This window comes from Dreissena polymorpha, chromosome 10 (assembly GCF_020536995.1).
Source record: "Dreissena polymorpha isolate Duluth1 chromosome 10, UMN_Dpol_1.0, whole genome shotgun sequence".
Taxonomy (NCBI): Eukaryota; Metazoa; Mollusca; class Bivalvia; order Myida; family Dreissenidae; genus Dreissena; species Dreissena polymorpha.
In genome coordinates, this window is record NC_068364.1 from 9,242,650 (window position 1) to 9,267,542 (window position 24,893).

At 35.1% G+C, this 24,893-nt stretch overlaps 2 protein-coding genes across 9 annotated transcripts in view; one reads left to right on the forward strand and one right to left on the reverse strand.

The window, feature by feature from the left end:
- LOC127847002 (uncharacterized) lies at positions 1-23,478 on the reverse strand. 5 transcript variants are annotated; one of them, XR_008033781.1, is made up of 11 exons: positions 23,007-23,069; positions 21,606-21,702; positions 20,292-20,408; positions 19,394-19,558; positions 14,936-15,080; positions 10,840-10,934; positions 9,965-10,133; positions 8,449-8,587; positions 7,060-7,643; positions 412-4,736; positions 1-232 (listed from the first exon to the last, which is right to left on the reverse strand). XR_008033781.1 is itself a non-coding variant. In XM_052378479.1 (10 exons), the coding sequence occupies exons 2-10, from the start codon at positions 21,661-21,663 to the stop codon at positions 4,556-4,558; spliced, it is 1,653 nt and encodes a 550-aa protein (XP_052234439.1). In that variant the 5' UTR covers positions 21,664-21,702; positions 23,204-23,478; the 3' UTR covers positions 1-4,555. The 5 variants fall into 5 exon arrangements, 3 of the variants coding, with proteins under 3 accessions (XP_052234439.1, XP_052234440.1, XP_052234438.1); XR_008033780.1 differs by having other exon boundaries at positions 326-4,736; XM_052378479.1 differs by lacking the exon at positions 23,007-23,069 and adding an exon at positions 23,204-23,478 and having other exon boundaries at positions 1-4,736.
- Positions 23,462-24,893, forward strand: part of LOC127847003 (epsin-1-like) — a 36,895-nt gene continuing 35,463 nt past the window's right edge. For 3 of the 4 annotated variants that reach the window (XM_052378481.1, XM_052378484.1, XM_052378482.1), the window contains exon 1: positions 23,462-23,609. The gene's annotated coding sequence lies outside the window, so the exon portion shown is untranslated. The remainder of the gene's footprint in view (positions 23,610-24,893) is intronic. The other variant, XM_052378483.1, reaches the window with a different exon arrangement.

Genomic DNA, 24,893 nt, shown 5'->3' on the forward strand with positions numbered 1-24,893 from the left:
TTGTTTGAAGAGTGTTATGTTTATTACAAAATATGTTAAGACATTGGTGACAAGTATTCCGGTATTCATGTTATAAGAAATACCAAATAATTAAATTTCCACACTTTTTGTTATATTTTACCAGCCATTTAAAATTTTGGTATCCTTATAAATAACAAAAGATGTGTTCATCAGAAACACAATGCCCCCAATTGCGCCGCTTTGAATTTTTATATTTTTTTTGACCTTTGACCTTGAAGGATGACCTTGAACTTCCACCACTCAAAATGTGCAGCTTCATGAGAACGCCGCTTTGAAAAAAATAAATATTTTTTTTACTTTTGACCTTGAAGGATGACCTTGACCTTGAACTTCCACCACTCAAAATGTGCAGCTTCATGAGAATGCCGCTTTGATTTTTTTTTTTTTTACCTTGAAGGATGACCTTGACCTTGAACTTCCACCACTCAAAATGTGCAGCTTCATGAGATACACATGCATGCCAAATATCAAGTTGCTATATTGAAAAAGTTATGGCCAATGTTAAAGTTTTCGAACGGACAGATGCCATATATTTGACATTTTGACCTTGAAGGATGACCTTGACCTTTCACCACTCAAAATGTTCAGCTCCATGAGATACACATGCATGCCAAATATCAAGTTGTTATCTTCAATAGTGAAAAAGTTATGGCCAACGTTAAAGTTTTTTTCGGACGGACGGACGGACAGACTGACATACACACATACTGACATACTGACTGACGGACAGTTCAACTGCTATATGCCACCCTACTGGGGGCATAAAAACGTTTGGTGTTCCTTTTATAATAAATTATTGAAATAAAACATATATGTTCATTTAATAATTTCCAAGAATATGGCCAATGTGGCCATTATCACTTGAACATGGTATATAAGGGAAAAAATGGTTCGTTTGGAAAATAAAGAGATCTTGAAAATGTAAAAGCCTAAATCAGAGAACTTCATTAAGTGAAAGAAATAACAGCATTTTAAACTATAGTTTATTAAACTGTGTTTGTTACTGGGAGTCTCTTTTCTATTAGTTCAAAACACTTGTTAAACTGACGCAGGAAATATAAAAATGTTACCTTTTTTTACAAACAAAATGTTGTGATGAAAATCCTTTGAAATATTTACTGGTACTTGTATTTTGGAAATTCAGTTGCCACATTCATAAAGCATTTGTTTGAATACATCATTGGTATCAGCCTACCACGGATATTCAATACATGCAGCACACAATATCATTATAAATATGAGTCATATTAGTAAGTTAACAAGTATCACAGCAACTTCTAGAGCTAATTGCCTCAACCAAATCGAATCTACTCTACATATAAAGACAGGCAGCTAAAGTTAGAAACAAATTGACCAGACACTCCATAATTATATTCATAATTGAAAGGTGAATGTATTTTACATATACATCTGTTAGGCACTTACATAATACATTTTCAGTGAATTTTACAGAGCCTAAAAAATTAACACTTTAAAACTTTATATTTAATATCAGACTGACTTATTCTGTTGAAAGTATACATTTGTCTTGAGTATCTACTCGGATTTAATGGTTGATTTTACAAAGCACAATTATTTCACACTAACTTTGTATTGTTTTTCTGACACAATTACATATTGTATTCATTAATGTCCCACGTTGTACTTAATTGCTACTTGGGTTTTTCAATTTCTGTATCAAACATCTATAAGGTTGTACCTTATTTCTCAAAACATTTATAAAAACAAGTTAGTGATTGTTTTGCAATTTAGGACAACAAATCAGGTATATAATAAATGGAATATCACACTTGATGTACTATGATGTTTGGAGTATTACATCTCATATGTAACCTGGGAAATGTACATGTACTTTCAGAAAGTTTATGTTCTGGCTCGGTAGATTGTAGAACTAGTATGTGAACGTTAAATTGAGCCTGATATAGTTATTGTGATCAGTTTTTTAAATACCTACTGATGATACAAGGCACACTCTGGTCAATTTTTCCAAGCACTTTACATGTATGTGAACACATCTGGATATAAAAACTATGTGAGAACACAAATGTAATATTGTCACCGAAGTGATTATTATTGCAAGCACTGAAAGAAAAATGTATAAAAAATATATAATATATATACTAAAGTGTAATAGTCAGTAAGTGTAATTGTAAGCTTTATTAGTTAATGCAGTGGTCTATTTCCTTATAAATACTAAGTTTAATAGTAATGTAAATGTTTGTTTGAAATTCACAATTGGTCATTGCACTTACCAGAATATCATCCATAAATAAACTAACTGCTTTAACGTAAAACATGACTTTGCTCAATTCTAAAAAACAAAGACAAACAAATCCCTTAAAAAAACTTAAGTGTGGGGCAACATCCATCAAAAGATTTAAAATACATTACACAATAATTATCTAAAAGTGAAACATAAGGACAATCTGTAGCTTAATGTTTGTTTATATCACTTCCGTAAAAATATGTATATTATGAAGAAGTCCAATACCATAATTAATTACAACATGTCTCTGATTATTAAAAAATGCAAAGCAAATCTACTGATATTAACAAAAACATCTTTAAGCTTATCACCTCTAAACAATAAAATGAACACAAAAAAAAGGAACAGAAATTAAAAGAGAAAAATATCCTCATTCTACTTAAATTTTTACAAGTCAAGGAATGACATTTAAATACCAGAAAGGTATTCATTTTCCTAGGAAAAAAAGGCCTTCTATATAGTGAGCACTTTAAATGTATGTAGGGTATCGGTAATATTGAAGGTCTTGAGTAATTTTAAGTTGGAATTTAATGTGTTCTGTCACGAATACTGTGCAGTTAAAATATACTGATATATGCGCATTTAAGTTTCCTTTGTAAAATTTAGAATCTGCAGAAAATCCATCTTATGTCAGACATCAACTACCCTTGTAACAAGAGCATGAAAGTACAACCAGTACACAATATAGTTAGATGATGCTCATTTTTATACACATTTTTTTAAATTGTTCTAAATGAACAAAACATAATGACATTTTTGTATGAGACAACTGTTGTTGAGTGCGTACTATCATGTATACATTTATACATACAACCGAAGGCTCGGTGCAAAAGGATTTTCTATCCAACCAACACATGAATTATCATTTTCATTTGTACAACAATAACTTACGATTTTTTTTCTGTCTGCAGTAAGTGCATACTAATGATTTCTGATTATTTCTGTTACCATGACTACATGCACAGCTATACTTACAGTAATAGCTTTATCAATTGCAACAACTAAAACAAGAGCACCACATAACGGGTGCCACGCTCGGCTGAAAAAGCTTGTCAGAATTTATTTTTTTTAAGAGGTCACAGTGACCTTGACTTTTGACCTAGTGACCCAAAATGGGTGTGGCGTGTAGAACTCATCAAGGTGCATCTACATATGAAGTTTCAAAGTTGTAGGTGGAAGCACTTTGATTTTATAGGCAATGTTAAGGTTTTTGTTAAAGTTTTATATAAGAGGTCACAGTGACCTTGACCTTTGACCTAGTGACCCAAAAATGGGTGTGGCATGTAGAACTCATCAAGGTGCAACTTCATATGAAGTTTCAAAGTTGTAGGTGGAAGCACTTTGATTTTAGAGCCTATTTTAAAGTTTGATATTAGAGGTCACAGTGACTTTGACCTTTGACCTAGTGACCCAAAAATGGGTGTGGCGTGTAGAACTCATAAAGGTGCATCTACATATGAAGTTTCAAAGTTGTAGGTGGAAGCACTTTGATTTTAGAGCTAATGTTAAGGTTTTAGCACGACGCCTACGAAGGACAGCGGACGAGCTGGCTATGACAATAGCTCGGGTTTTCTCCGAAAACAGCCTCGCTAAAAATGAATATAAATTGAATAAAACAGAAATACGACAGTGTCACTGACTAAACATGAAAACATAGGAATTCATTTTTTATCTTCATGCATTCAATGTAATTTATTTAATTGACAAAACGAATACATGATACAACTTCTCAGAATTCTTGCAGATCATGTAATATAATGTCTGCTATAAAACCTACATGTGTGCATAAAGAATACCACAAACACATGGATGGAAAAAGACAGTACAAACATACAGGTATTATATAAACATGGTATACCAAACCGAAAATTTCAAAATATGCCCCTACATGAATGAATAAAGGCTTTAAATTGAATAAAATGAACATAAAGTTTACAATATGTGAACTACATGAAGATCTCAAAACACCATCATTTTCAAAATATAAGCAACTTATAAAACATGTACATTCCCTGCCATGATACACGTTCTAACATACATTGGCATTTAAAAATATTCTATCCAACTGTTCTTCAGCACAGTTTCTCTGACAGATCTCTATATATTTCAGTACAATAAATTGAACATTTGAACTAGTCTAAAAGTTTACAACATTACCTAAATACATTTCATGAAAAATTCCTTGAACTCCTGGCAACATTGAGATAATGAAGTAAAACAGCAGATGAGATAATGTAGCACAATGACTTCTCATAGGTAGAAACTCGATCAGACTTCTACTGGTTCTGTGGCGTCGTTGATGTCAAAAGGGAGTCCCTCCGCAGGGTAATCCTCATCGTCATAATCATCATCATCATCACTACCACCACCATCCAGATCCTGATCAGTATTCTCAAGTTCGGGATTGATTCCCTTGAAAACGTTCTTCTGATTTTTAGAGTCGTTAATACTGAAACATGTGCAATAATAAAATCAATTAAATCATTCAAGTAATATAACTTCATCCTGAACAGATTTACTGATAATTGTCATGTAAAGTAGTCATAGTGAACATAAGATGTGTTCGTCAGAAAAACAATGCCCCCTATTGCGCCGCTTTGAAAAAAAAATAAAAAATTGTTTTTGACCTATGATCTTGACCTTGAATTTCCACCACTCAAAATGTGCAGCTTCATGAGAACGCCGGTTTTTGTTGTTTTTTTTTACCTTTGACCTTGAAGGATGACCTTGATCTTGAACTTCCACCACTCGAAATGTGCGGCTTCATGAGAACGCCGCTTTGAACAATTTTTTTTTTGACCTTTGACCTTACAGGATGACCTTGACCTTTAACTTCCTCCACTCAAAATGTGCAGCTTCATGAGATACACATGCATGCCACATATCAAGTTGCTATCTTCAATATTGCAAAAGTTATGGCCAACGTTTAAGTTTGTTTTTTTGACGGACGGACAGACTGACTGACTGACATACTGACTGACATACTGACGGACAGTTCAACTGCTATATGCTACCCTAACGGGGGCATAAAAACTGATAACTGATATAATTTAAATAGCATATAATTGTGTTGACCTTAAGACTTATAACTTTCCTACAATAGTTTTATTGTATATGGAACAAGAGCACCGCATAACGGGTGCCATGCTCGGCTGCGAAAGCTTGTCAGATTTTTTTTTTTTTTGAGGTCACAGTGACCTTGACCTTTGACCTAGTGACCCAAAATGGGTGTGGGTTGTAGAACTCATCAAGGTGCATCTACATATGAAGTTTCAAAGTTGTAGGTGGAAGCACTTTGATTTTAGAGGCAATGTTAAGGTTTTTGTTAAAATTTTATATTAGAGGTCACTGTGACCTTGACCTTTGACCTAGTGACCCAAAATGGGTGTGGCATGTAGAACTCATCAAGGTGCAACTACATATGAAGTTTCAAAGTTGTAGGTGGAAGCACTTTGATTTTAGAGCCTATGTTAAAGTTTTATATTAGAGGTCACAGTGACCTTGACCTTTGACCTAGTGACCCAAAAAATGGGTGTGGTGTGTAGAACTCATCAAGGTGCACCTACATATGTAGTTTGAAAGTTGTAGGTGGAAGCACTTTAGAGCCAATGTTAAGGTTTTAGCACGACGGCGGACGAGCTGGTTCTCCGAAAACAGCCTCGCTAATAAAATGACCAAGGGTGTCACATCTTATTGGCACAAACATAAAGCAAAGATATGCTGTGAATATTTTTCAAAGCCTGTGCTGTAAAATAACATACATCTGAGACATTTAATATGAAATAATTCATGTTTAATTGTGAAATGAATCATTTTCAAATTGAATATTTGTAAAATTTAAATGCTAAATTCCTCTTGTTTAAGGTTGTAAGGTTGGATTTTATGAAAACTAACAAGCATATTTTTTGTAACATAAATTATACATGGAAATACTACCTGACTTGTTTGAATGTAAAAAAACAATCATATTTTTGGTATAAAGATTAATTCTGATGACTTTAAATGGTGCACACGAGTTTTTATATATTAAAAACTCTGTATGCATTCATGACTGCATAGGGAGAAAAGGTTATTTGTTGCTATATTGGAAAAACACTGCCTATATATAATGCTACCAGTAATGTTAATACAATGGCCGCATTGGTTTTCTGGTATTTGAATATAATGTTACAAGTTCAAACATATGTGGAAAACCACCACCATGATAACAATAATTACACTTGCACTTCAATGGTTATGAAAATATATACTGGCTTGCTATAATCATAGTTATTTTAAATTACCAGAGTTGTAAAGCATCAGTTTCATCAGTTCTAAGACATCTGCTCAGTTGCACTGTCACTAAATTACAGATTTTAGACACAAAACTCCAACAGTTGAATCAACATATCGTGTACATAAGTAAGTGCAAATATCTTATGAATAAACTTAAACATTAATTTATCTTCTGTAATAACTGATGATTGTATGGGAAATGGGCCACTTTTCAAAGATATTTTTTTTTTATCTAAAGTATATAATAATAGAAATCCTATTTATTGTTTGCGAAATATTTTTAAGGTTAATCAAAATTAAATATGTTAGTTTTTATTAAAAAAAATAGAATCAGTTTTGATAAATATACTCTAGTATTCAAAGGTTTGTAATAAGATTCTTTAAATATATCTTCAATATTGGGCAGTATTCAGCTGTGTTGATGAGTTTTTATTTACAATCAAACTGCAAGCTTTCTCTTGGCCTAGTACACAACAATCAACGTCCCTTGTACATACATTGTATTGCTTGAACTGTTTGATGATACCGACAGATTACGCTGGACCCCACCCGTGAACGTAGAAAACATGGGTGGGTTGCTTTGGTCACTGTAGGAACTGACTGGTGCGTAAACCTCAGGCTCTGGGCCGTGTTGTACGGTTGGATAACGGGGTGTGGGGTCGTAGAATCGTCCATTAGCGAAATACCCCATGGTTAGGTCAGATCCAGAGCAATTTATAGTTGAGAAACTGTCATGGTATCTCTTCAGGTCCCAGGGAATTTCATACCGTCGCTTGAGATTTTCTTTAGCGTTTGATTTCAAGGTGTTATTCTGAGACGCTGAAATATGGTAGGTTGACTGTTGGTCCACTGGTTCCAGAGTTCTGTTGTAATCAACCGGTACTGGGACACTGCTATAAAAGCTGCCATTGGATAGGTTGGAATTGTTCAGCAAACTGAGTTGGGAATTGCGTTTGAGGGTGGCGTAAGGGTTGGGTTTCTTTACAACCGGAGTAGCATATGGGTTGCTTTTGGAGGAATTTGGGGGAATATCAATATAAGAAATCTTGTTTACTGGATTAGTCTCCAAAGAATCTTCTGCCTGAAATTCAAAAACAAAAAATAAATACTCAATAACATTAACAGATATTAAAAATATTTTTTAAACTAAAAATTGGTAATTATTATTCCATATTCAAACAGTATTATGCAAGTGGGCCATGATGGCCTTAAAGCACTCTACTTGAAGTTCAAAGTAACCCAACAGTCCAAGAGTTGACCTCGTGGCCTAGTTTTTGACCGCACTTGACCCAGGTTACATAATGGCCTTGATATGGTCAAAGTACACATTCTAATAATGTTTCATGAAGATTGAGTTATAACAGGCTTCTTTTATTTTAAGAAGGTTTTTCTAAGATTTGTCCTGGTGACCTAGTTTTTGAACACAGGTGACCTAGATTCCAACCTTGGCCTAGCTATTACCAAGATGAATATTCTAACCAAGTTTCATCACATTGGAGCTATAAATGTGGCTTTTGTAGAGTGGTTAAAAGGATTTTATATGTTTTGACCTGGTGATCTAGTGTTTTGACACATATGACCCAATTGTCAAGAAAAACTTTATAAATAAGTTTCATTAAGACTGGATGAAAATTGTGGGCTCTAGAGCAATAACAAAGCTAATATGCTGACACACAAAGGATATTAACTAAATAAATTTGCTCACATGGACCACTTTGTTCTCAGATAGGATAAAAACAAACAACTACGTATACTTTTTAAATAAAAACAAATGCAGTCTGAACATCCACTTTAATGAAAATAATCGAAAATCTAACACCAGGATGTTAGAAACCCCATGTTTTAAAACTACATGAACACCCTTTCAATCATAAGCTGATTCTTACTGGTTCGACATCTAGCAGTCTGTCCTCAATCATCTGATGGGCCCACTCCATGAGCCCCAGGGCGTCTGATGGAATACTAACCCCAGGGTCACGTCTGTGTATGATCACCAGCACCCGACACAATTGGTGTATCACGCCCCTTGAGGACACAGAAACAAAAGTTGGTTGTGAACCTGTGAATTAGGAGACATTAGCGTGCTAAAGCCGTTCTATTAGAGACTCTGTGGGTCATGTAACATTAGCTTGCCAGGGTCCTGTGAGGCAGAGAAACATTAGTGGGTTGTGACCCAGTGGGACAGGTAACAGTAGGGTGCCAAAGCCGTGTGGCACAACATTAGAAGGTTGTGAAGCTATAAGTTAGCTGTCAGTCAGTCAGCTGATAAAATGACCAAAAAGACATAGTTGAAGTGTAATATTTGTAGCAGTTATATAGTGTTTGTAATGAAAACTTAAAGCTGAACGTTTATAAATTTAAAAAAGAAATGTGACTATGCCAATTAACTATATTTTCAACTGTTTTCCAATTAAGTTAGCTAAATTAGATTAAATTTGAATAAAAGTCTGCATGTAAGCTAAAATCACAAAATATAAGCACAAAACCTCCATATAAACAAAGTTTTTGAGCGCAAACCATTTATCAATTGTATGTAACAATAACCTTTACCAAAGTGGCCCTAAATGCAACAATACCACAGATTTTAAAAATTATACCACACTAGCTCCATTCCAACTAAAGCTATCGAGCGAAAATACTTTGTCTTATGTTAGTTACATTGAACCTGACCCCGCTGGCCCAACATGCAATCCCGTGCTAGATCAACCTGTAATCTACCAACAAACAAAATTTCAGAAAAATATCTGTTTTTGAAGTTATTGATCCCAAACGTTTCATCTATAGAATCAACAAAGACCTTGACATTTACCCAAAAGGCCCCAAATGCTTGAATATCAGCAAGAGATAGGAGTTGTTGCATGAAATTGCCTTCCTTATTTACATTAGAACAAAAATTACAGTTAAGGGTATAACTCTGCTAAATAAATTGTTAGAAATATGGGCCTTGTTTGATGAACTTGCATGATGATCCCAAAGTTTCACCACAATAACCCCCCCCCACACCCCCTTACACAGTCTTATTATTAAAATACCTGTAGTAGAAACATTGCTATGGATATGTTGCATGTTTACCTTAACTGGAGCATTTCACGGACACTGAGGCCAACCTTTGAGTGAGTATAATAGCTAGGTGAACAGCCGAACAGAAAATCTCAACAGTCAATCAAGTAAAGTGCATTTGAACGAACATGGTTTCATGATCATACAAGTATTCTCAACGAATCATTTCAAATACTCTTTTATCTGATATACAACTATACACTGGCTACAACATTTTCCCACTCATTCCGCGATATTTTACACAAGGGGGGTTTATTTCAAAACTGGTGCATCTTCTTAACGTTACATGTCCATACTTTAGATGATACTTTTCTCTTACACCTGAAAATGCGCATTGCTTACTTATAAGTAGGAACGCGTGCGTCAGACTTGTCCATGGCCCGCAGCTTGTGGCGTATCTCATTGAGCATGGTGAGCAGTGTGGGGGCGTGGGGTCGGAGCCTCTCTATCTCCCGCAGGTACACATCACGGTCCACCAGGTTGTGAACCAGGGACGGCTCTATGGCTTTGTCTGTCAGCAAACATAACACTTCACAGGGGGGGCATAATAAGGCCTGCTGGGAAAGGACTTCAAATGTTGGAAAAGTAGCCTGTGAAATTTAATTAGGCAATAACTTTCACGTGATTTAACTCATATGGGAATGAAATTTCTATGGTTAAGTTTCATTTTTTAGGAAAACTTCGTGAATTTAAAACAAAAACCTGAGGGGATGTAGCCTTTATGTTGCTTCAGCTAGAAATATATTTTTTAAACTGCTATAGTGTGCATATACTATAATAAAATGTGTTCAACACATTTGTGATACGAATGAGTCACTGACAAATTTTGAGTGATTTCTACTTACTGTAGAAGCGTTTTTCCATCATCAAGAATAAAAGAACAGGTTATAACAATAAGACAAGGATGAACATAAAAATACATAAAATTATGCATTATTTACAGATTTATATATTTTTTTTATAAATGGTCACTGTTTTGTATAGTCAAACCTTAATAATGTTTGTGTCAAGTTATTAAGACATTGGTTAAAATAAAAAACAACAACATAATTTTGATGGACCCAAGAACCCATAAATCAACAAACACTCGCATAAGGGTTTCGTTGAAACAAGCTTTCCTTTGCAATTTTTAATAAACTAGTAATCATTTTAATTTTAATAATTTTTTTTTAAATATTAATCAAAGCTGAGTTAACTGAAATCATTTTGCTACTAACCAAAACCGATGTTGTCATAGCCAGGTGCCTTCTTCACGCGTCCCTCTTGCATGTTACCAATATCATAGCGCGTTTTATTCAGGTTCACATTCCGTCTACAACACAGAATGTACCGCTTCAACATCTTACACAATCGTTCAATACTGTTAAAAGTACTAATGGTTTTCTATTTGTCACCTTGACCTGGAATTTGCCAACAATTATTTGTAGGAGTCTGCAGTGCACATAGATTCAACATTATACATAGTGATCGCCAGTGCTCCATCTAGCCTGTTCCTTAAGTGTTCATACATCAACCTGGTGAAAACTGTTGCTGTAAATTTCTAGCACAATATGAAGTCTCTTTTGTAATTCCTTTGTTTGACACATCGGCAAATAACTCATAGTCTTCTTATACAACAAGCACTTTAATCTGTACTTATTTTCAATTGACATTGACACTGCTGTTTATATATGTGGAAATCATCTTGCACTGAGTAACTCTCCAAATACAGAAGTGTTTCATTTATGTATATGCACATTTTGCCATTTGCATGACCATTGTATCTACAAAATGAATTTGAATTGGTAGAATAGGCAGGTAATAAATTATAAACACTGCAACTATTCGATACATTATCATTCAACACAGGAATGCAATTGCTGGTAATTTATTTGACAAAGACTGTCACTTAGCAATACATATTCTTGTCACATACATGTATCACATTATTTGTACTATTGTTTAAGTAATCCCAATATGCAAAATCATTTGATTTTAAGTTGAAAAATAAATGTTTATCATTAGTTTCTGTAACTGATGTTATTCAATAAGGCCAAGCTTAATACTTAAATGGTTGAGCAGTAATGCAAAATATTATCATATCTGAATTTCTTGGTGCCATACCAACAAAATCCTCAGTAACTAAAATAATATTACCAGTAAAGTTTAAAAAAATCACAACTTTCCATCTGGACAACATTATTCATTTTGAGAATTTCAAAATTAAAAAAGATGCTGTGTAACATAAACACAGATGACCCCATGGAAAGTTTTGTCAGTATTGATTTATTGACGCGTAAAAACCCAGTCATAAGTCAAAGGTTTTTGCCTCAAAATAATAATTAAAATTAAAGCCTCCACTTATGAGGTCATTAATGAAAAAAACAACAGAAATTTGAAAATCGATCCCGGCATGGCATAAGGGTAAGTTTTCTATACAACTACTACTACAGCAGAAGTAGTTGTTGTTGTATAGAAAAAACGTTGATTTACGTCACAACACATCGTTTTTTAACTGATACTTACCAATTAATATAATCACAGTTTGAAAAATTACTCTTGTGTTCATTTTGATTTCAGTTTGTTCAATTACTGATTTGTGTCTCCTCAATTAATGTATTCAAATCATGAATATGAGAAATGTACAACACTTTTTTTCTTTTATATTTGTATGAATAATTAATCTGAAAAAAAAATGTACATCTTTCACACAATATTATCCATATCATATACAATGCATTAAATATGGCAAAATTTAAGTACTTACAATTCTAACAAGAAACAATTCTATTTAATAATTGGCCTATGCAGATCATGAATATACCACAAAACTTTGGCCTCCGGGTATGCTGATCTAATCACAATCATTAACTAAACAAAATCAACATAAATACATACTGGTACATACATCCACCATTATTAGATCAAACTTGAAAGGTAGTACACCTATGATTAATGTCACTACATTTCATTATTGCTCAATGACTCAGAAAAAATAATATCATGCCTGTTAAAAACACAGGTCAGCTTTAAGATCTGATGTGTTTTTAACTGTGTGACTGCAATGAAATTTAAGGCTGGCCACATTTAACTTGCGTACCCATAAAAAGTAAACTAACTTGACCCTTTGATAATGTCTTGGTAACTGACAAATAAACTATCTCTGATATATAATTTAATGTGGAATTAGACAAGTATAGTAATATACTATTGTAAGTACACTTGCTTACAATAAACAACATCAAAATCCTAATATCATATGTGTAAAATGCATTATAAAACATGTTTTATACACCAGTGTTTTCTCTTTCTCAAAGATCTATGTGTTATTAGAACTTCACAAAATAGTATGTTAGTATAATAATATTGCATTTTTGCACATTTCCACTACACCTAAAATGATTATATTTGATAAAGTGCAAAAATATAAAAACATTCGTCAAAAAAAAATTCACAAGTCTCAAAAATATTTTCTATTTTTTACAAAATCAGTTTTTCTAGTATATTTGAAGTGCCATTCTTAAAAGCACATATTTTTAAGTTGCACTCATACACAATTCACTACCAGATCTAAAATATTCATTTTAAAACACTATAAATAACTGTTAAATAATACTATCATTACCAGCTACCTACAATGAAGTCTTTTACACTTTAATGCAAAGCAACCAAGCACTTTCGGATGGTACATTTAGTTTAAACCTAAATCTCTTTAGAGTGACTGCATTAAAAGTTTAACTCATAGTGACCTTTTTATAGAATATTTACTCACACCAATTGTCAAATGAGGTTACACTACCTCCATAATTTGTGTAAGAAAATAAATTTTTCACAAAAACTAGGTACATCAACTCAAAATCTGACCTGCCCCTGTAAAGTAAAGTGCATGCAAGTAGCATAGACAATATGGCATCATAAAGATCAGAAGGTCACAGGTTAAATTCCAACATTACTCTAGAAGTGTTCTTACACCAAGTACAGGTTTTACATAGGAAATGAGCCTTTAGATAAAATCAAGATTTCTCAAAAACATGGCCAATTTCCATGCACCTGCCTTGTCAGCGTTGTTTAAGGGCTAATACAGTCCACTCTCGTTATCTCGACATCGGATATCTTGATATTCTCGATATGTCGAAGTAAGCTCAATGTCCCAACTTTTTTCCTTCTTTATCTATATATAACTAAACATCGCATATCTCGATTTTTGTTATGTCGAATAATTCGATATCTCGATATTTTGTCCCGAGTCCCGATTTTACATGTATTTACTGTGGTTTATCTCGAAGTGCGAATAACTGTTCCAGTGTCGGCAAAAGGTGAGAAATTTTTTCTTTGATAATTCACCGTCCCGCTTTGTCCGGCTGCTCCAGATACTGTGCGGTAGGAAATTGATCCGTTAATTGCATCAATGATCACACGTGTGTAATGTCGTTAGCCATTAACACTTTAGTAAGGCCGGTCACTTTAACATCAATTAACTGCAATTAATACACAGCCTGCCCAAAGACTAATTGTTTTTACAAACAACATTCCAAAATGCATTGAGTTATATTTTTGCGTATATAAACCGTTGCAAATTTGCAGAATATTGCAGAGTGTCTGTTCTAAGCAGAAGGGCATAACTGAATTCTTCAAGCCTGTATCTAGATCTGGGGATGTTGAGTAATAAAGATAATAAAGATAACTAAGACAAGACTCAAAATGGCTTTTTGTTTTTATTTGATCTTGTACTTATAATCGATTGAACTTTGCATTTCAAACTACAAAATGTATATTTGAAAGTTCAGTATTCCGGAACGTGAATTACGCATGTTCAGATGAAAACCCTCGTCTTGATTGGACGTCAATTGCATCATAACTTCAAATAGCAACATTACCGGATGTTTACTAGACAGTTTAGAAAAATTATGCCCGCATGTGTTCATGCAATTCTGTAATACTTAAAACGTAATTTTTAAGCATTTAAATAGCAAAAATAATTGTGCCTCGTAAAAACGCATCTATATCAGGTAAAGAGTATTATGCCACACGGTGACGGCTTAAGTTAGACCACTTAGCAGGTATTTAGATCGAGATAACGAGAGTGGACTGTAATTCAGGACTGTGTAGATCATCTGGCATGACAGTTTCTGGCACATCTACACTACATTCAGATGATATACTTTAATTTTCAATTTAATCACTTGACAAATTTGATCACTTGACAGTTTTATAACATTCTGTGAGCACTGACTACCAAAACCACCATCAGAGTAACTCAAATATACTACCTTCAAACTTTGTTTGCTGGGGTTTAATAATGGGTTTAAACTTAAAAAACTGTGGAGGTTTTACCGTGTGCGTCGTATGTGGATGCAGTATCCAATAAGCACAAGGACACATAGTAGCAGCGCCCCAGACACCCCAGCTATTACACCAATAACAATGTCTGTGCTGATACGGTTCTCTATCACCACCTTACCATCATCATCAGTGTCTTCTGAAAACAAGAACAGATAAATATGAATTATCCATATACTAATTGCCTGTATTTGTGGTTTACAAGAAATAACAAAAACTAAAAAAATCAGGGGAGAAATTGTTGTTGCTGACAACAGGTGACCAAATGCCAACCACAGGAGACCGATTGCCAACCAGAAGTGACCGATTGCCAACCAGAGGTTGAAAATTGCCAACCATAGGTTCAAAATTGCCAACCACATGAGACCAATTGCCAACCACAGCTTACCAATGTCACCAACCACAGGTTACTATTTGCCAACCACTGGAGACCAAATGCCATACACAGGTGCATAATTGCCAACCACAGGTGCGAAATTGCCAACCACATGAGACCAATAACCAACTGCAGGTGCACAATTGCCAACTACACGTGCACAATTGCCAACAAAAGGAAATCAAATGCCATTGAAAAGGAGATCAATTGCCAACCAAAGGTGACCACAGATGACCAATGTTACCACACACAGGTGCATAATTGCAAACCTCAGGTGACTACTTGCCAACCACAGGTGAGCAATTGCCAGCCACGGATTCATTTGCAAACCACAGGGGCCAAATGCAAACAACAAGAGGCCAATCTCCAATGACAGGTGGCCATTTGCCAACCACAGGTGACAAATTGGTCAAGCACAGGTGTACGATTGCCAACTGCAGGTGACCAATTGAAAACCACAGGTGACCAATTCTGCCTAGCAAAGTAGACCACTTGCCAACCAGATGGTGCACATTTGCTAACCACAGGTGACCAATGTCACAAACAACAGCTGAAAAATTTCCAATTACAGGTGACCAATGTCCAACCACAGGTGAACATTGCCTACCACAGGAAACCAATTTCCAACCACAGGTGACCAATTGCCAACCACAGGTGAACAATTGCCAACCACAGGTGACATAGTGCCTACCACGGGAGACCAATAGCCAACACCAGGTGACCAGTTGCCAACAACAAGTGACCAATGCCAACCACCAATGGTAGGAAACCAGGAAACCAATAGCCAAACAATATTGCCAACGGCAGTTGCACAATAGCAAAAAACATGTGCACAATTGCAAAAAACATGTGCGCAATTGCGAACAAAAGGTGACCAACTACCAACCACAGGAGACCTATTGCCAACCACAGATGACCAACATTGCCAACCACAGGTGCACAGTTGCCAATCACAGGTGACCAATAGCCAACCACAGGTGACCAACTGCCAACCACTGGTACAAACTTGCGTACAACAAGTGCACAATTGCCAACCACAGGTGACCAATTGCAAATCACAGGTGACCAATTGCCAGCCAAATGTGACCAATTGCAAACCAAATGTGCACAATTGCCAACCACATGTGCACAATTGCCAACCACATTTGACCAATAGCAAACCACAGATGCCCAAATGGCTAAACAATACAAGCCATCCAACATATCAACGAACATAAAACTGAATAAGGCTCAAGTCAAGTTGTCATGACAAAAAATTTGCGTTTTTAACTGGTTGAAAGCCATGCACAACCTCAGAGTGGGGATTAAACCCAATAGGACATCATGTCCACTACACAACCCGAAACTCTAATCAATAAGTTTACACTGCAGGACTTAACACTGTATTATTTTACTTTTAAGTAAGTTTGGTGATTTTTGCACACATACCTGTCCTTTTATGTAATATATGTTTGCTTGTGATATTCTGTCAATAAATTAAGCAGGATGTGGAGATATGGAAATTTCTGCTTGTCAACAGACAATTAAAACTAAACAAGAGGGCCAAGATGGCCCTAGTTCGCTCACCTGAGAGGAGTCGGTTTATTCAATCTTTACCAAATGTCAAACTTTACCTATATATTGTCCAGACAAACATCCTGGTCAAGTTTCATCATTATTGAACCAAAACACTGGCGTATGGAGTTTTTTGTTTTTGTAAGATTTGAACTGGTTACCTATATTTTGAGTTGACCAAACATCAAAATTTGCTTACAAAAATAAATATTATGACCAAGATTCATAAAATCGGAAACAAAATTATGACCTCTAGAGTGTTTACAAGGATTTTGTATGATATAATAAAAATTTGAACAATCTCAGGGCAATAATTATGGCATTAATTAATTGATTTTGCTCATTATCAAACTTGACGGAGATCTTTCAGCAACTTTGATAAAGAATGCTTGAGAAATGTGAATGCTAGAGTGTTTACGGACGGCAGACAAAGACCAATCCTAAAACCTCACCTGAGCAATCAGGTGAGCTAAAAAGTGTGTTTCACCGATCTGAGCCATTTTCCAACTTGTCCGAAAAATCAATAAAACCAATGTATTGACTAAGTTTCACGATGATTAGGCAACAAATATGACTTCTAAAATGTTTGATCACAAGGTTTCTCTCTAGTCACATAAGGAAAACTGCCCCACCCCCCTGGTGGCCATGTTTTTTTACCGATCATGACCATTTACGAACTCATCTGAGATATGTATAAAGCCAATCTTTTCACCAAGTTTCATGATGATTGGGCAAATAATGTGAGTTCTAGAGTGTTCACAAGATTTTTTTACTATGTAAACATAAGAAAACTGCCCCCCCCCCCCCCGGCAGCCATGTTATTCAACTGACCGGAACCATTTTCAAACTCAACTCTTGTATCAACGAAACAAATGTTCTGACCAAATTTCATGAAAATTAGGCCAAAAATGTGACTTCTAGAGTTTTCACTATGTACATATAGAGAAAAATGCCCCGCCCACTGGCGGCCATGTTTTTTCACTGATCTAGACCATTTTCAACCTCGTCCGAGATATCAATAAAACCAATGTTTTGACCAACTTTCATGCTGACTGGGCAAAAATTGTGACTTCTAGAGTGTTTACAAGGTTTCTCTTTAGCCAAACAAGGAAAACTGACCCGCCCGCTGGCGGCCATGTTTTTCATCGGACCGAAACCACTTTTGAACTCAACCAACATATCATTAAGGTAAACATTTTGACAAAATTTCATGAAAATTGAGCCAAAAATGTGACTTCTAGAGTGTTCACATGTTTTCACTATCTACATACATGTAATATAGAGAAAAATGCCCCGCCCACTGGCGGCCATGTTTTTCCACAGATCTGTACCATTTTTGAAATCATCCGAGATATCAATAAAACCAATATTTTGACCAATTTTCATGATGATTGGGCAAAAATTGTGACTTCTAGAGTGTTTACAAGGTTTCTCTATAGCCAAATAAGGTAAACTGACCCGCCCGCTGGCGGCCATGTTTTTCATCGGACCGGAACCACTTTTGAACTCAACCAACATATCATTAAGGCAAACATTTTGAAACAGTTACATGAAGATTGGGCATAAAATGTGACTTCTACAGTGTTTACTAGGTTTTTCTTCTTTTTTTTTACTAGTGACCTAGTTTTGGACCCAGCATGACCCAGTTTCAAACTCGATCGAGATATTATTGGGACAAATCTTCTGACCAAGTTTCATGAGGATTGGAAATAAATGTGGCCTCTAGAGTGTTTACGAACAAATGTGGACAGACGATGGACGGACGACGGACAAGGACCGGTCACAAAAGCTCACCTGAGCAATCAGGTGAGCTAAAAATCAAATTTGACTACATTCAAAACTCACTTGTCTATAATAATGAACTACATGTTTGTTAAAACCGCATAAAAAAGGTAAAGTTCTTCATCCATACAACCTTTTTTTTTAACTACCACCCCTTATAACTAATTTGACTAATTTGCACTTACTCATATTGTAAAACAGAAAGTTTTTAAAATTAAAATATATAAATTTGACGATGGAAATCACAGAAGGATTACAGTTGAAATTGCCCTGAGCAAAAACAGCATGACCTTTAAACAGTCACATAAATGGCTAGCACACCTATAGTTGGTTAAAACGGCCAAAATATATTTTAATGATTTCTTGAATCTCTATTGTGTAGGAACAAATTAAGACAAATTTTTCCTAGACTAATTTCTTTTTTAAAGTTAATAGTGTGTTTTAACAATAAATGTGTATATTGTGCAAGTAAATATCCCAAATGACCACCATAAGTCTTCCCATGTGGAAGCGTCCATCAAATAAGCTTCGTTTTTTGAAAACTGGTTTATATTCATATGCCTGTAGTTTAAATTTTATGGAATTTATTGTTTAAAGGAAGTCTCAACTAAAAAAAATCCATTTTAGGCTGTAAGTATTGTCTGTCAGAACTGCAAAGGCTTATCTGGGATGACACTTTACACACATGCATTAAGCCAGTTTTTTGCAAAATGAAGAGCAAATGTAATACACAAACTCACCAGTGCATATAGGTCCCAGGAAGGCGAGTGTCAGATCAAACCTGGAACGCCCTGAAGGACAGCTTGCCAGGCACTGAGTTCGATCCTTGCTCAAGTAGAAGACACACTTAGTACATAGCTGTGCCCCAGACTCACAGGCTAGACAGCCATCTATTGTACAGCTAGCTACAATTTGAAATTAAAATCATTTGATATTCCAACATTCCAGTTTATTCCCTTATGACAAGATTGGAAACCATTTGTTTTGCCATTCAGAATACTAACTGCTATTGGAAAACAGAATACAGTTTGATGGACTTCTCTTATAAACATATTTTGTTCACCATCTACAGAGTTTGACACGCTTGAACAATATAAGTCATGGCAGTAGGTAAAGCAAATTTTTAACACCATTTTCGTCATTTTAAAGTTGTGCATGATAAAGGCAGAAATAAGCTGAAAGCAGAAAGCATCACACAAATTATTTTCATTAACTTTCATGTTGGAAGTTTGAAGCATGTTTATTTGAAAGTTTCACAAGTGAAAATTTGAGTCTAGAGCTACTTGAAACCGGTTTAAACCCCCTAGTACTGATGGCTCCAAGGCAGTGACCCCAGTTTTGTTCATGTGTGTGTATCTTATGTACATGTGTGTCTTGTCTTGTGCATTTATTTTGTTATGCAAGTGGTTCCTTGCTTTAAATGATGTACCACATTGTATAATAAGAACTTTTCCTCTTGCTGGTACAGCTGAAAGTTCACTTTATGGTTATTGCTACGTCAAGTTCATGACTAAAATTTTGGAAGTACTGAAAGAAAAATTGGGAGTGAATTATTCATAAACCTTTTTCAATTACAGTCCTGACCAGTAATTTATCACTGAAACTGCACACTGAATATATTTATGTATCTGTACATACCTTGTTTGCAGTTAATGGAGTCAGGGTACACTATGAACCCCTCTGTGCAAGCACATGTCTCGTTCATGCAATGAGACTGAAAACCTAGGCAATCTGCGTCTGAACTGCATGACTCAACTACAAATGAAGAACACATTTGCAATCTAAATACTGGAAAGACAAAATATATAACTAGAATATACCACAGTAGTGACAAATGATACCTCCCAACCACTGACAACTTGAGATACATAAGCTGCATATTGTAATATCTAGCAATTGATGGAATTGTGCACAGAGGTCCAGATAAGATGTGTATTTGCGTAAAATACTCATGGAAAATTTCCAAATACCGGGGTGCGCATGAATAATACTCTTGATGAGTGAAAAAATCATCATTAAAGTTGGCATATGCATTTTGTGCAATTATCAGTTGGACCAACAGTGCCCCAATTCGGATTATTTGATCAGCCATTTCAAAATGCATGTTTATGTAAACAAGAGTAGATGTTCTTTATTATTAATACATGTTTTCTGCATGTTCATGTATACAAATTTTATAAAATGCAAAATTAAAGACTTTTGCGGGAGTATTGAAAAGTCTTTGATTTTGTATTTTACTCTTCAGCTTAAAAAGTCATGAGTGAAATACTCTTTATCTTACAAAATTATCTGGAGCTCTATTGAGCATGTTGTACATTGAAAAGTGTAGGAATACTTTTTGGCAGACAATTTTGCGTCCATGAAGAGGATAAGAGAAAGACGAAGAGATGTCCATTGTGAAACCTGTATATCTAGTCGCCAAGGTTATAATTAGGTACAACAGACATTTCAATTGACTAATGCTGTAATAATCACATCAATTTCAGTATGTCCCAATATAAGGTGCATCTAATAGAAACTTAGAAAAGTAATTGTGCCAAGTACGATCAGTGATATGGTTAGATATGGAATGCTAATAAGCAGCAACTGTTATACGATCAAGGACTTTGTAACGAGCAGGTTTGGTGCCTGACAAAACAGAACAATACACCTCACCAGATAGTAGGACAGATGATCTGTCAGGGCCCTCGTTTGGATGTTTTTGGCATTAAAAATATTTATATGTATATTTATGTAAATTACATTAAAATATAGCAATTTTAAGTGTTGAATGGTTGGTGAAAAGATCTTCTAAAATTCCCCTTTTTGCCCAAAACGGCGCAAAATTCCCCCCTCTAAGGACCCCAGCCCCAATCCCCCAAAGTGTAGCAAGGGCCCTATGAGTACAATCGCTATAAGCTTCCCCCATAAAGATGCCATGGGGCCTAAAAGTACCTTCTTTTTTTTACCAACCTGAAAATGTCACTGGCAGTACCACTATTGCTATAAGGATGACTGGAGTTGATATCATTTTGAACACATCTGCGTCGGAGAGTAAATGGAACTGCACCTGAAATGTATGGCATTATATTTCAATAATGCAGTAAATGTCACACATTGTACATCTTTTAACTCTTACTTTTCTTTATAAACACTGGCATGCCTACATGTTATTTCTTACAGAACTCAATGATCTCAAGAAATAGAATACATTTGCTTCAAACGCAAGTAAAACCTCTGCACTGCTTTGTCATAGCAAATACATGTAACTTATGTGAGGATTGTTGTGCATGAAAGCATCTTGCACATGTACACTTCATGGTGACGATTTATATATTTGAAGTTTTAAAATAATTGATTAAGAAATACTACTTAAAACTCCTAATGTATTTCCTCAGGGGGAATTTATATGGGATTATTTCATGTGTAAGTTTAAATACATGAAGTAACAAAATACTGAAAAAGTACTTTTATCACAGGGCCAAAATGCCAAATAACAGATTGCAAGTATATTTATTGATTTGAACTGTCTGTGAAAAATTCACTGAGACATAGCAACACAGGCGCTATTTACACATGTTCACATGAAATACAAAATTATATGTCATGCAAGCCAGGTAAAGCAAATATGGTCCAAAAGCTTTAGCTGAACAACAAACTTACAAAGGTCCTCAAGAAACAGACATTCTTATGACCTGCTTTCCCAGATAATATAAACTCTAACATACAGTATATGATATAATATAAGCAGTTTTTTCCTTCTTTATAAAGTAACTATTAAAGGTACTTCCGAAATTGAGAAAAATTATACAATTCCCAAGTGCAGTCTAAAAATTCCCAAATGGAAGGACAATTGTGTCAATTTAGTTCCAAAAAAGAATCATCTGAAAGTGCGAGAACAAATCAAATGTCACAGACACTGAACATTTAAGCCAAAATGCATGTACATTAAACTTTCTATTGGTTTGTGCAAAAAATAGCAATCAATTAAAAAGACCTTTAATTGTCAATCTGAAAATGTCAATGCGCATTGTCCTCATTTCAGGTTTTTTTTTTCGTGCTAATTTTTCCCCAATTGGTAAGGTACTTTTTCCAATTGGGCAAAAAAAATTCGCTGATAAGGCATATATTGTCACACAAAAAATGCATGAGCATGTCTTAACATTGAAATATACCTCTGCATTATTATGTATGATTGATTGATTTATAACATTAGACATATCTAAATTCTAATTAATAGTTCTACAGCTTTTACAATTGAATTAAATTATTACAACATCAACTTCCCAATCAATGAGCCTAACAAGGACAATAAATACATGCAGAATTGGTTTAAACATGACAATGTTATATGGGAGTGATAGTTATGCTTACATGTATGGATGAATGTATACCACACCTTGTCAACAGGTGTGTACATGATGTCATCCTAATTAGTGACTTGCCAAAACAATGGCCGAATTAAACATCAAAACTAACCTTTATGGGAGTTCTCTTGTGAATATATAATGCTTTCTTAAGGCGTTTGCGATATAGTAAATTACAATAAGATGTCTTATCTACATAGATACCTTTTGACTGAGAAGCCCAAAATTGCCCTAAGCATTAAAATGTAAACACACCCTTTGGGGTTGTCCACTCTTGGCTATTACATTTACCAAACTTACTTATTGTGGTACAGTAAAGTGTACATATACATGTTTATAAATAATATCATATATATCATATGTTATTTTCATGCTTTATACGATGTAAACAAACACTTTCAAACACAGTGATCTAATTATTTTTATTTATTTTTAGACAATGGAAATACACTGGAGCTGATAAATTTACCTCCCCTTTATGACTAAACAGGAAGTGAGATTTCGCCATTGTAGAATGTCTATATTCCAACTATAAAATCTTATAAAGGTGTAACCTTCCTATAGTTTGCTTAATAAGTGCTGTATTGTCGAGTTACGTGTTAAATAAAAGGTATTTAAATATGAAAAATAGATGACAAGGCATTAAAACCCTTAAATTATTATTTTGTGTGCTTGTTGTTTTTGTGTCATCACAAAAGACAGTGGGTGGGGTATTTCAAAGGATTGATCTAAGAAGGGACCTGTGACAATTTCTGATATAATGGCGGTTCTTTCTAGAACAATGTTAAGAGACTGAGTACAGGAAATTTGTTTCCTGTGACAAGTGCTGGGAACCTAAACAAGTTTTGAATACATGAAAAAAGCGGAATACAGTTTGTCAACCAGTTCCCGATAATCAGCAGTTCCTATTAATTTGTATTTAATTTTCCATAAAGCCCCAATAAAAACAAAATGATATGTGTCTAAGGTATACATAAGTGAAGGAATAAATTAACAAAGTTTTAGCAAGAAAGCTTTTGTATTATGCTTACAGGGGGGATAAATGTGGCAAAAAGTTAACCGGAACTGATTGAATGAGTTATATTTTGAAATGTGCATATGAATATAGAAGGCTCTATTATTTTCAAATAAACTTTTATGCTCCCGAAATAAAATTTTGGCAGAGCATATAGTTGCCAGTTTGTCCTTTCTTACTTACTTCCTTCCGTCACACTTTTGCTACCGTTTCTCATAGCGCCTTCAATACTTTACCAATCGCTTTCATATTTGGCATGTAGGTACCTTGCATGGACCTGTACCTTTTGATGAGGTTTGAGGTCACTGGGGTCAAGATCAAGGTCACCGAGGCTAATAATAGACTTCCTTCTGTCACACTTTTGCTACCGTTTCTCATAGCGCCTTCAATACTTAACCAATCGCTTTCATGTTTGGCATGTAGGTACCTTGCATGGACCTCTACCTTTTGATGAGGTTTGAGGTCATTGGGGTCAAGGTCACCGAGGCTAATAATAGATTTTATTAGGTGTTTATTAACACATACATTGACAAAGCGCATCATCGAGGAGCATCCATCAGTTTCACTGATATTCTTGTTTCTGATTGAAATCAAATGCCATGACAATGTTTTGAAATACTAATTCTGTAAGTTGAATGATTTTTATACGCCCGTATAAAATACGGGACGTATTATGTGAAACCCCTTGGCGGGCGGGCGGGCGGGCGGCGGGCGGAAGGCATCACTTTGTCCGGACTCTAATTCAAATTGTATTCATCCGATCTTCACCAAACTTGGTCAGCAGTTGCATCTAGTTGATATCTAGGCCAAGTTCGAATATGGGTCATGCCGGGTCAAAAACTAGGTCATAGGGTCAATAAGTGCATTTTCAAAGGGGCC

Excerpts from the sequence above, each read along its gene's own strand:
- LOC127847002 (XM_052378478.1), bottom strand. The coding sequence starts at position 23,060 with ATGACATCATGTACACACCTGTTGACAAGGTGTGGTATACATTCATCC. Across the intron at positions 21,703-23,006 it reads GTATACATTCATCCATACAT|GTGCAGTTCCATTTACTCTC; the intron begins GTAAGCATAACT and ends CATACATTTCAG. Across the intron at positions 10,134-10,839 it reads CTATGACAACATCGGTTTTG|ACAAAGCCATAGAGCCGTCC; the intron begins GTTAGTAGCAAA and ends GTTTGCTGACAG.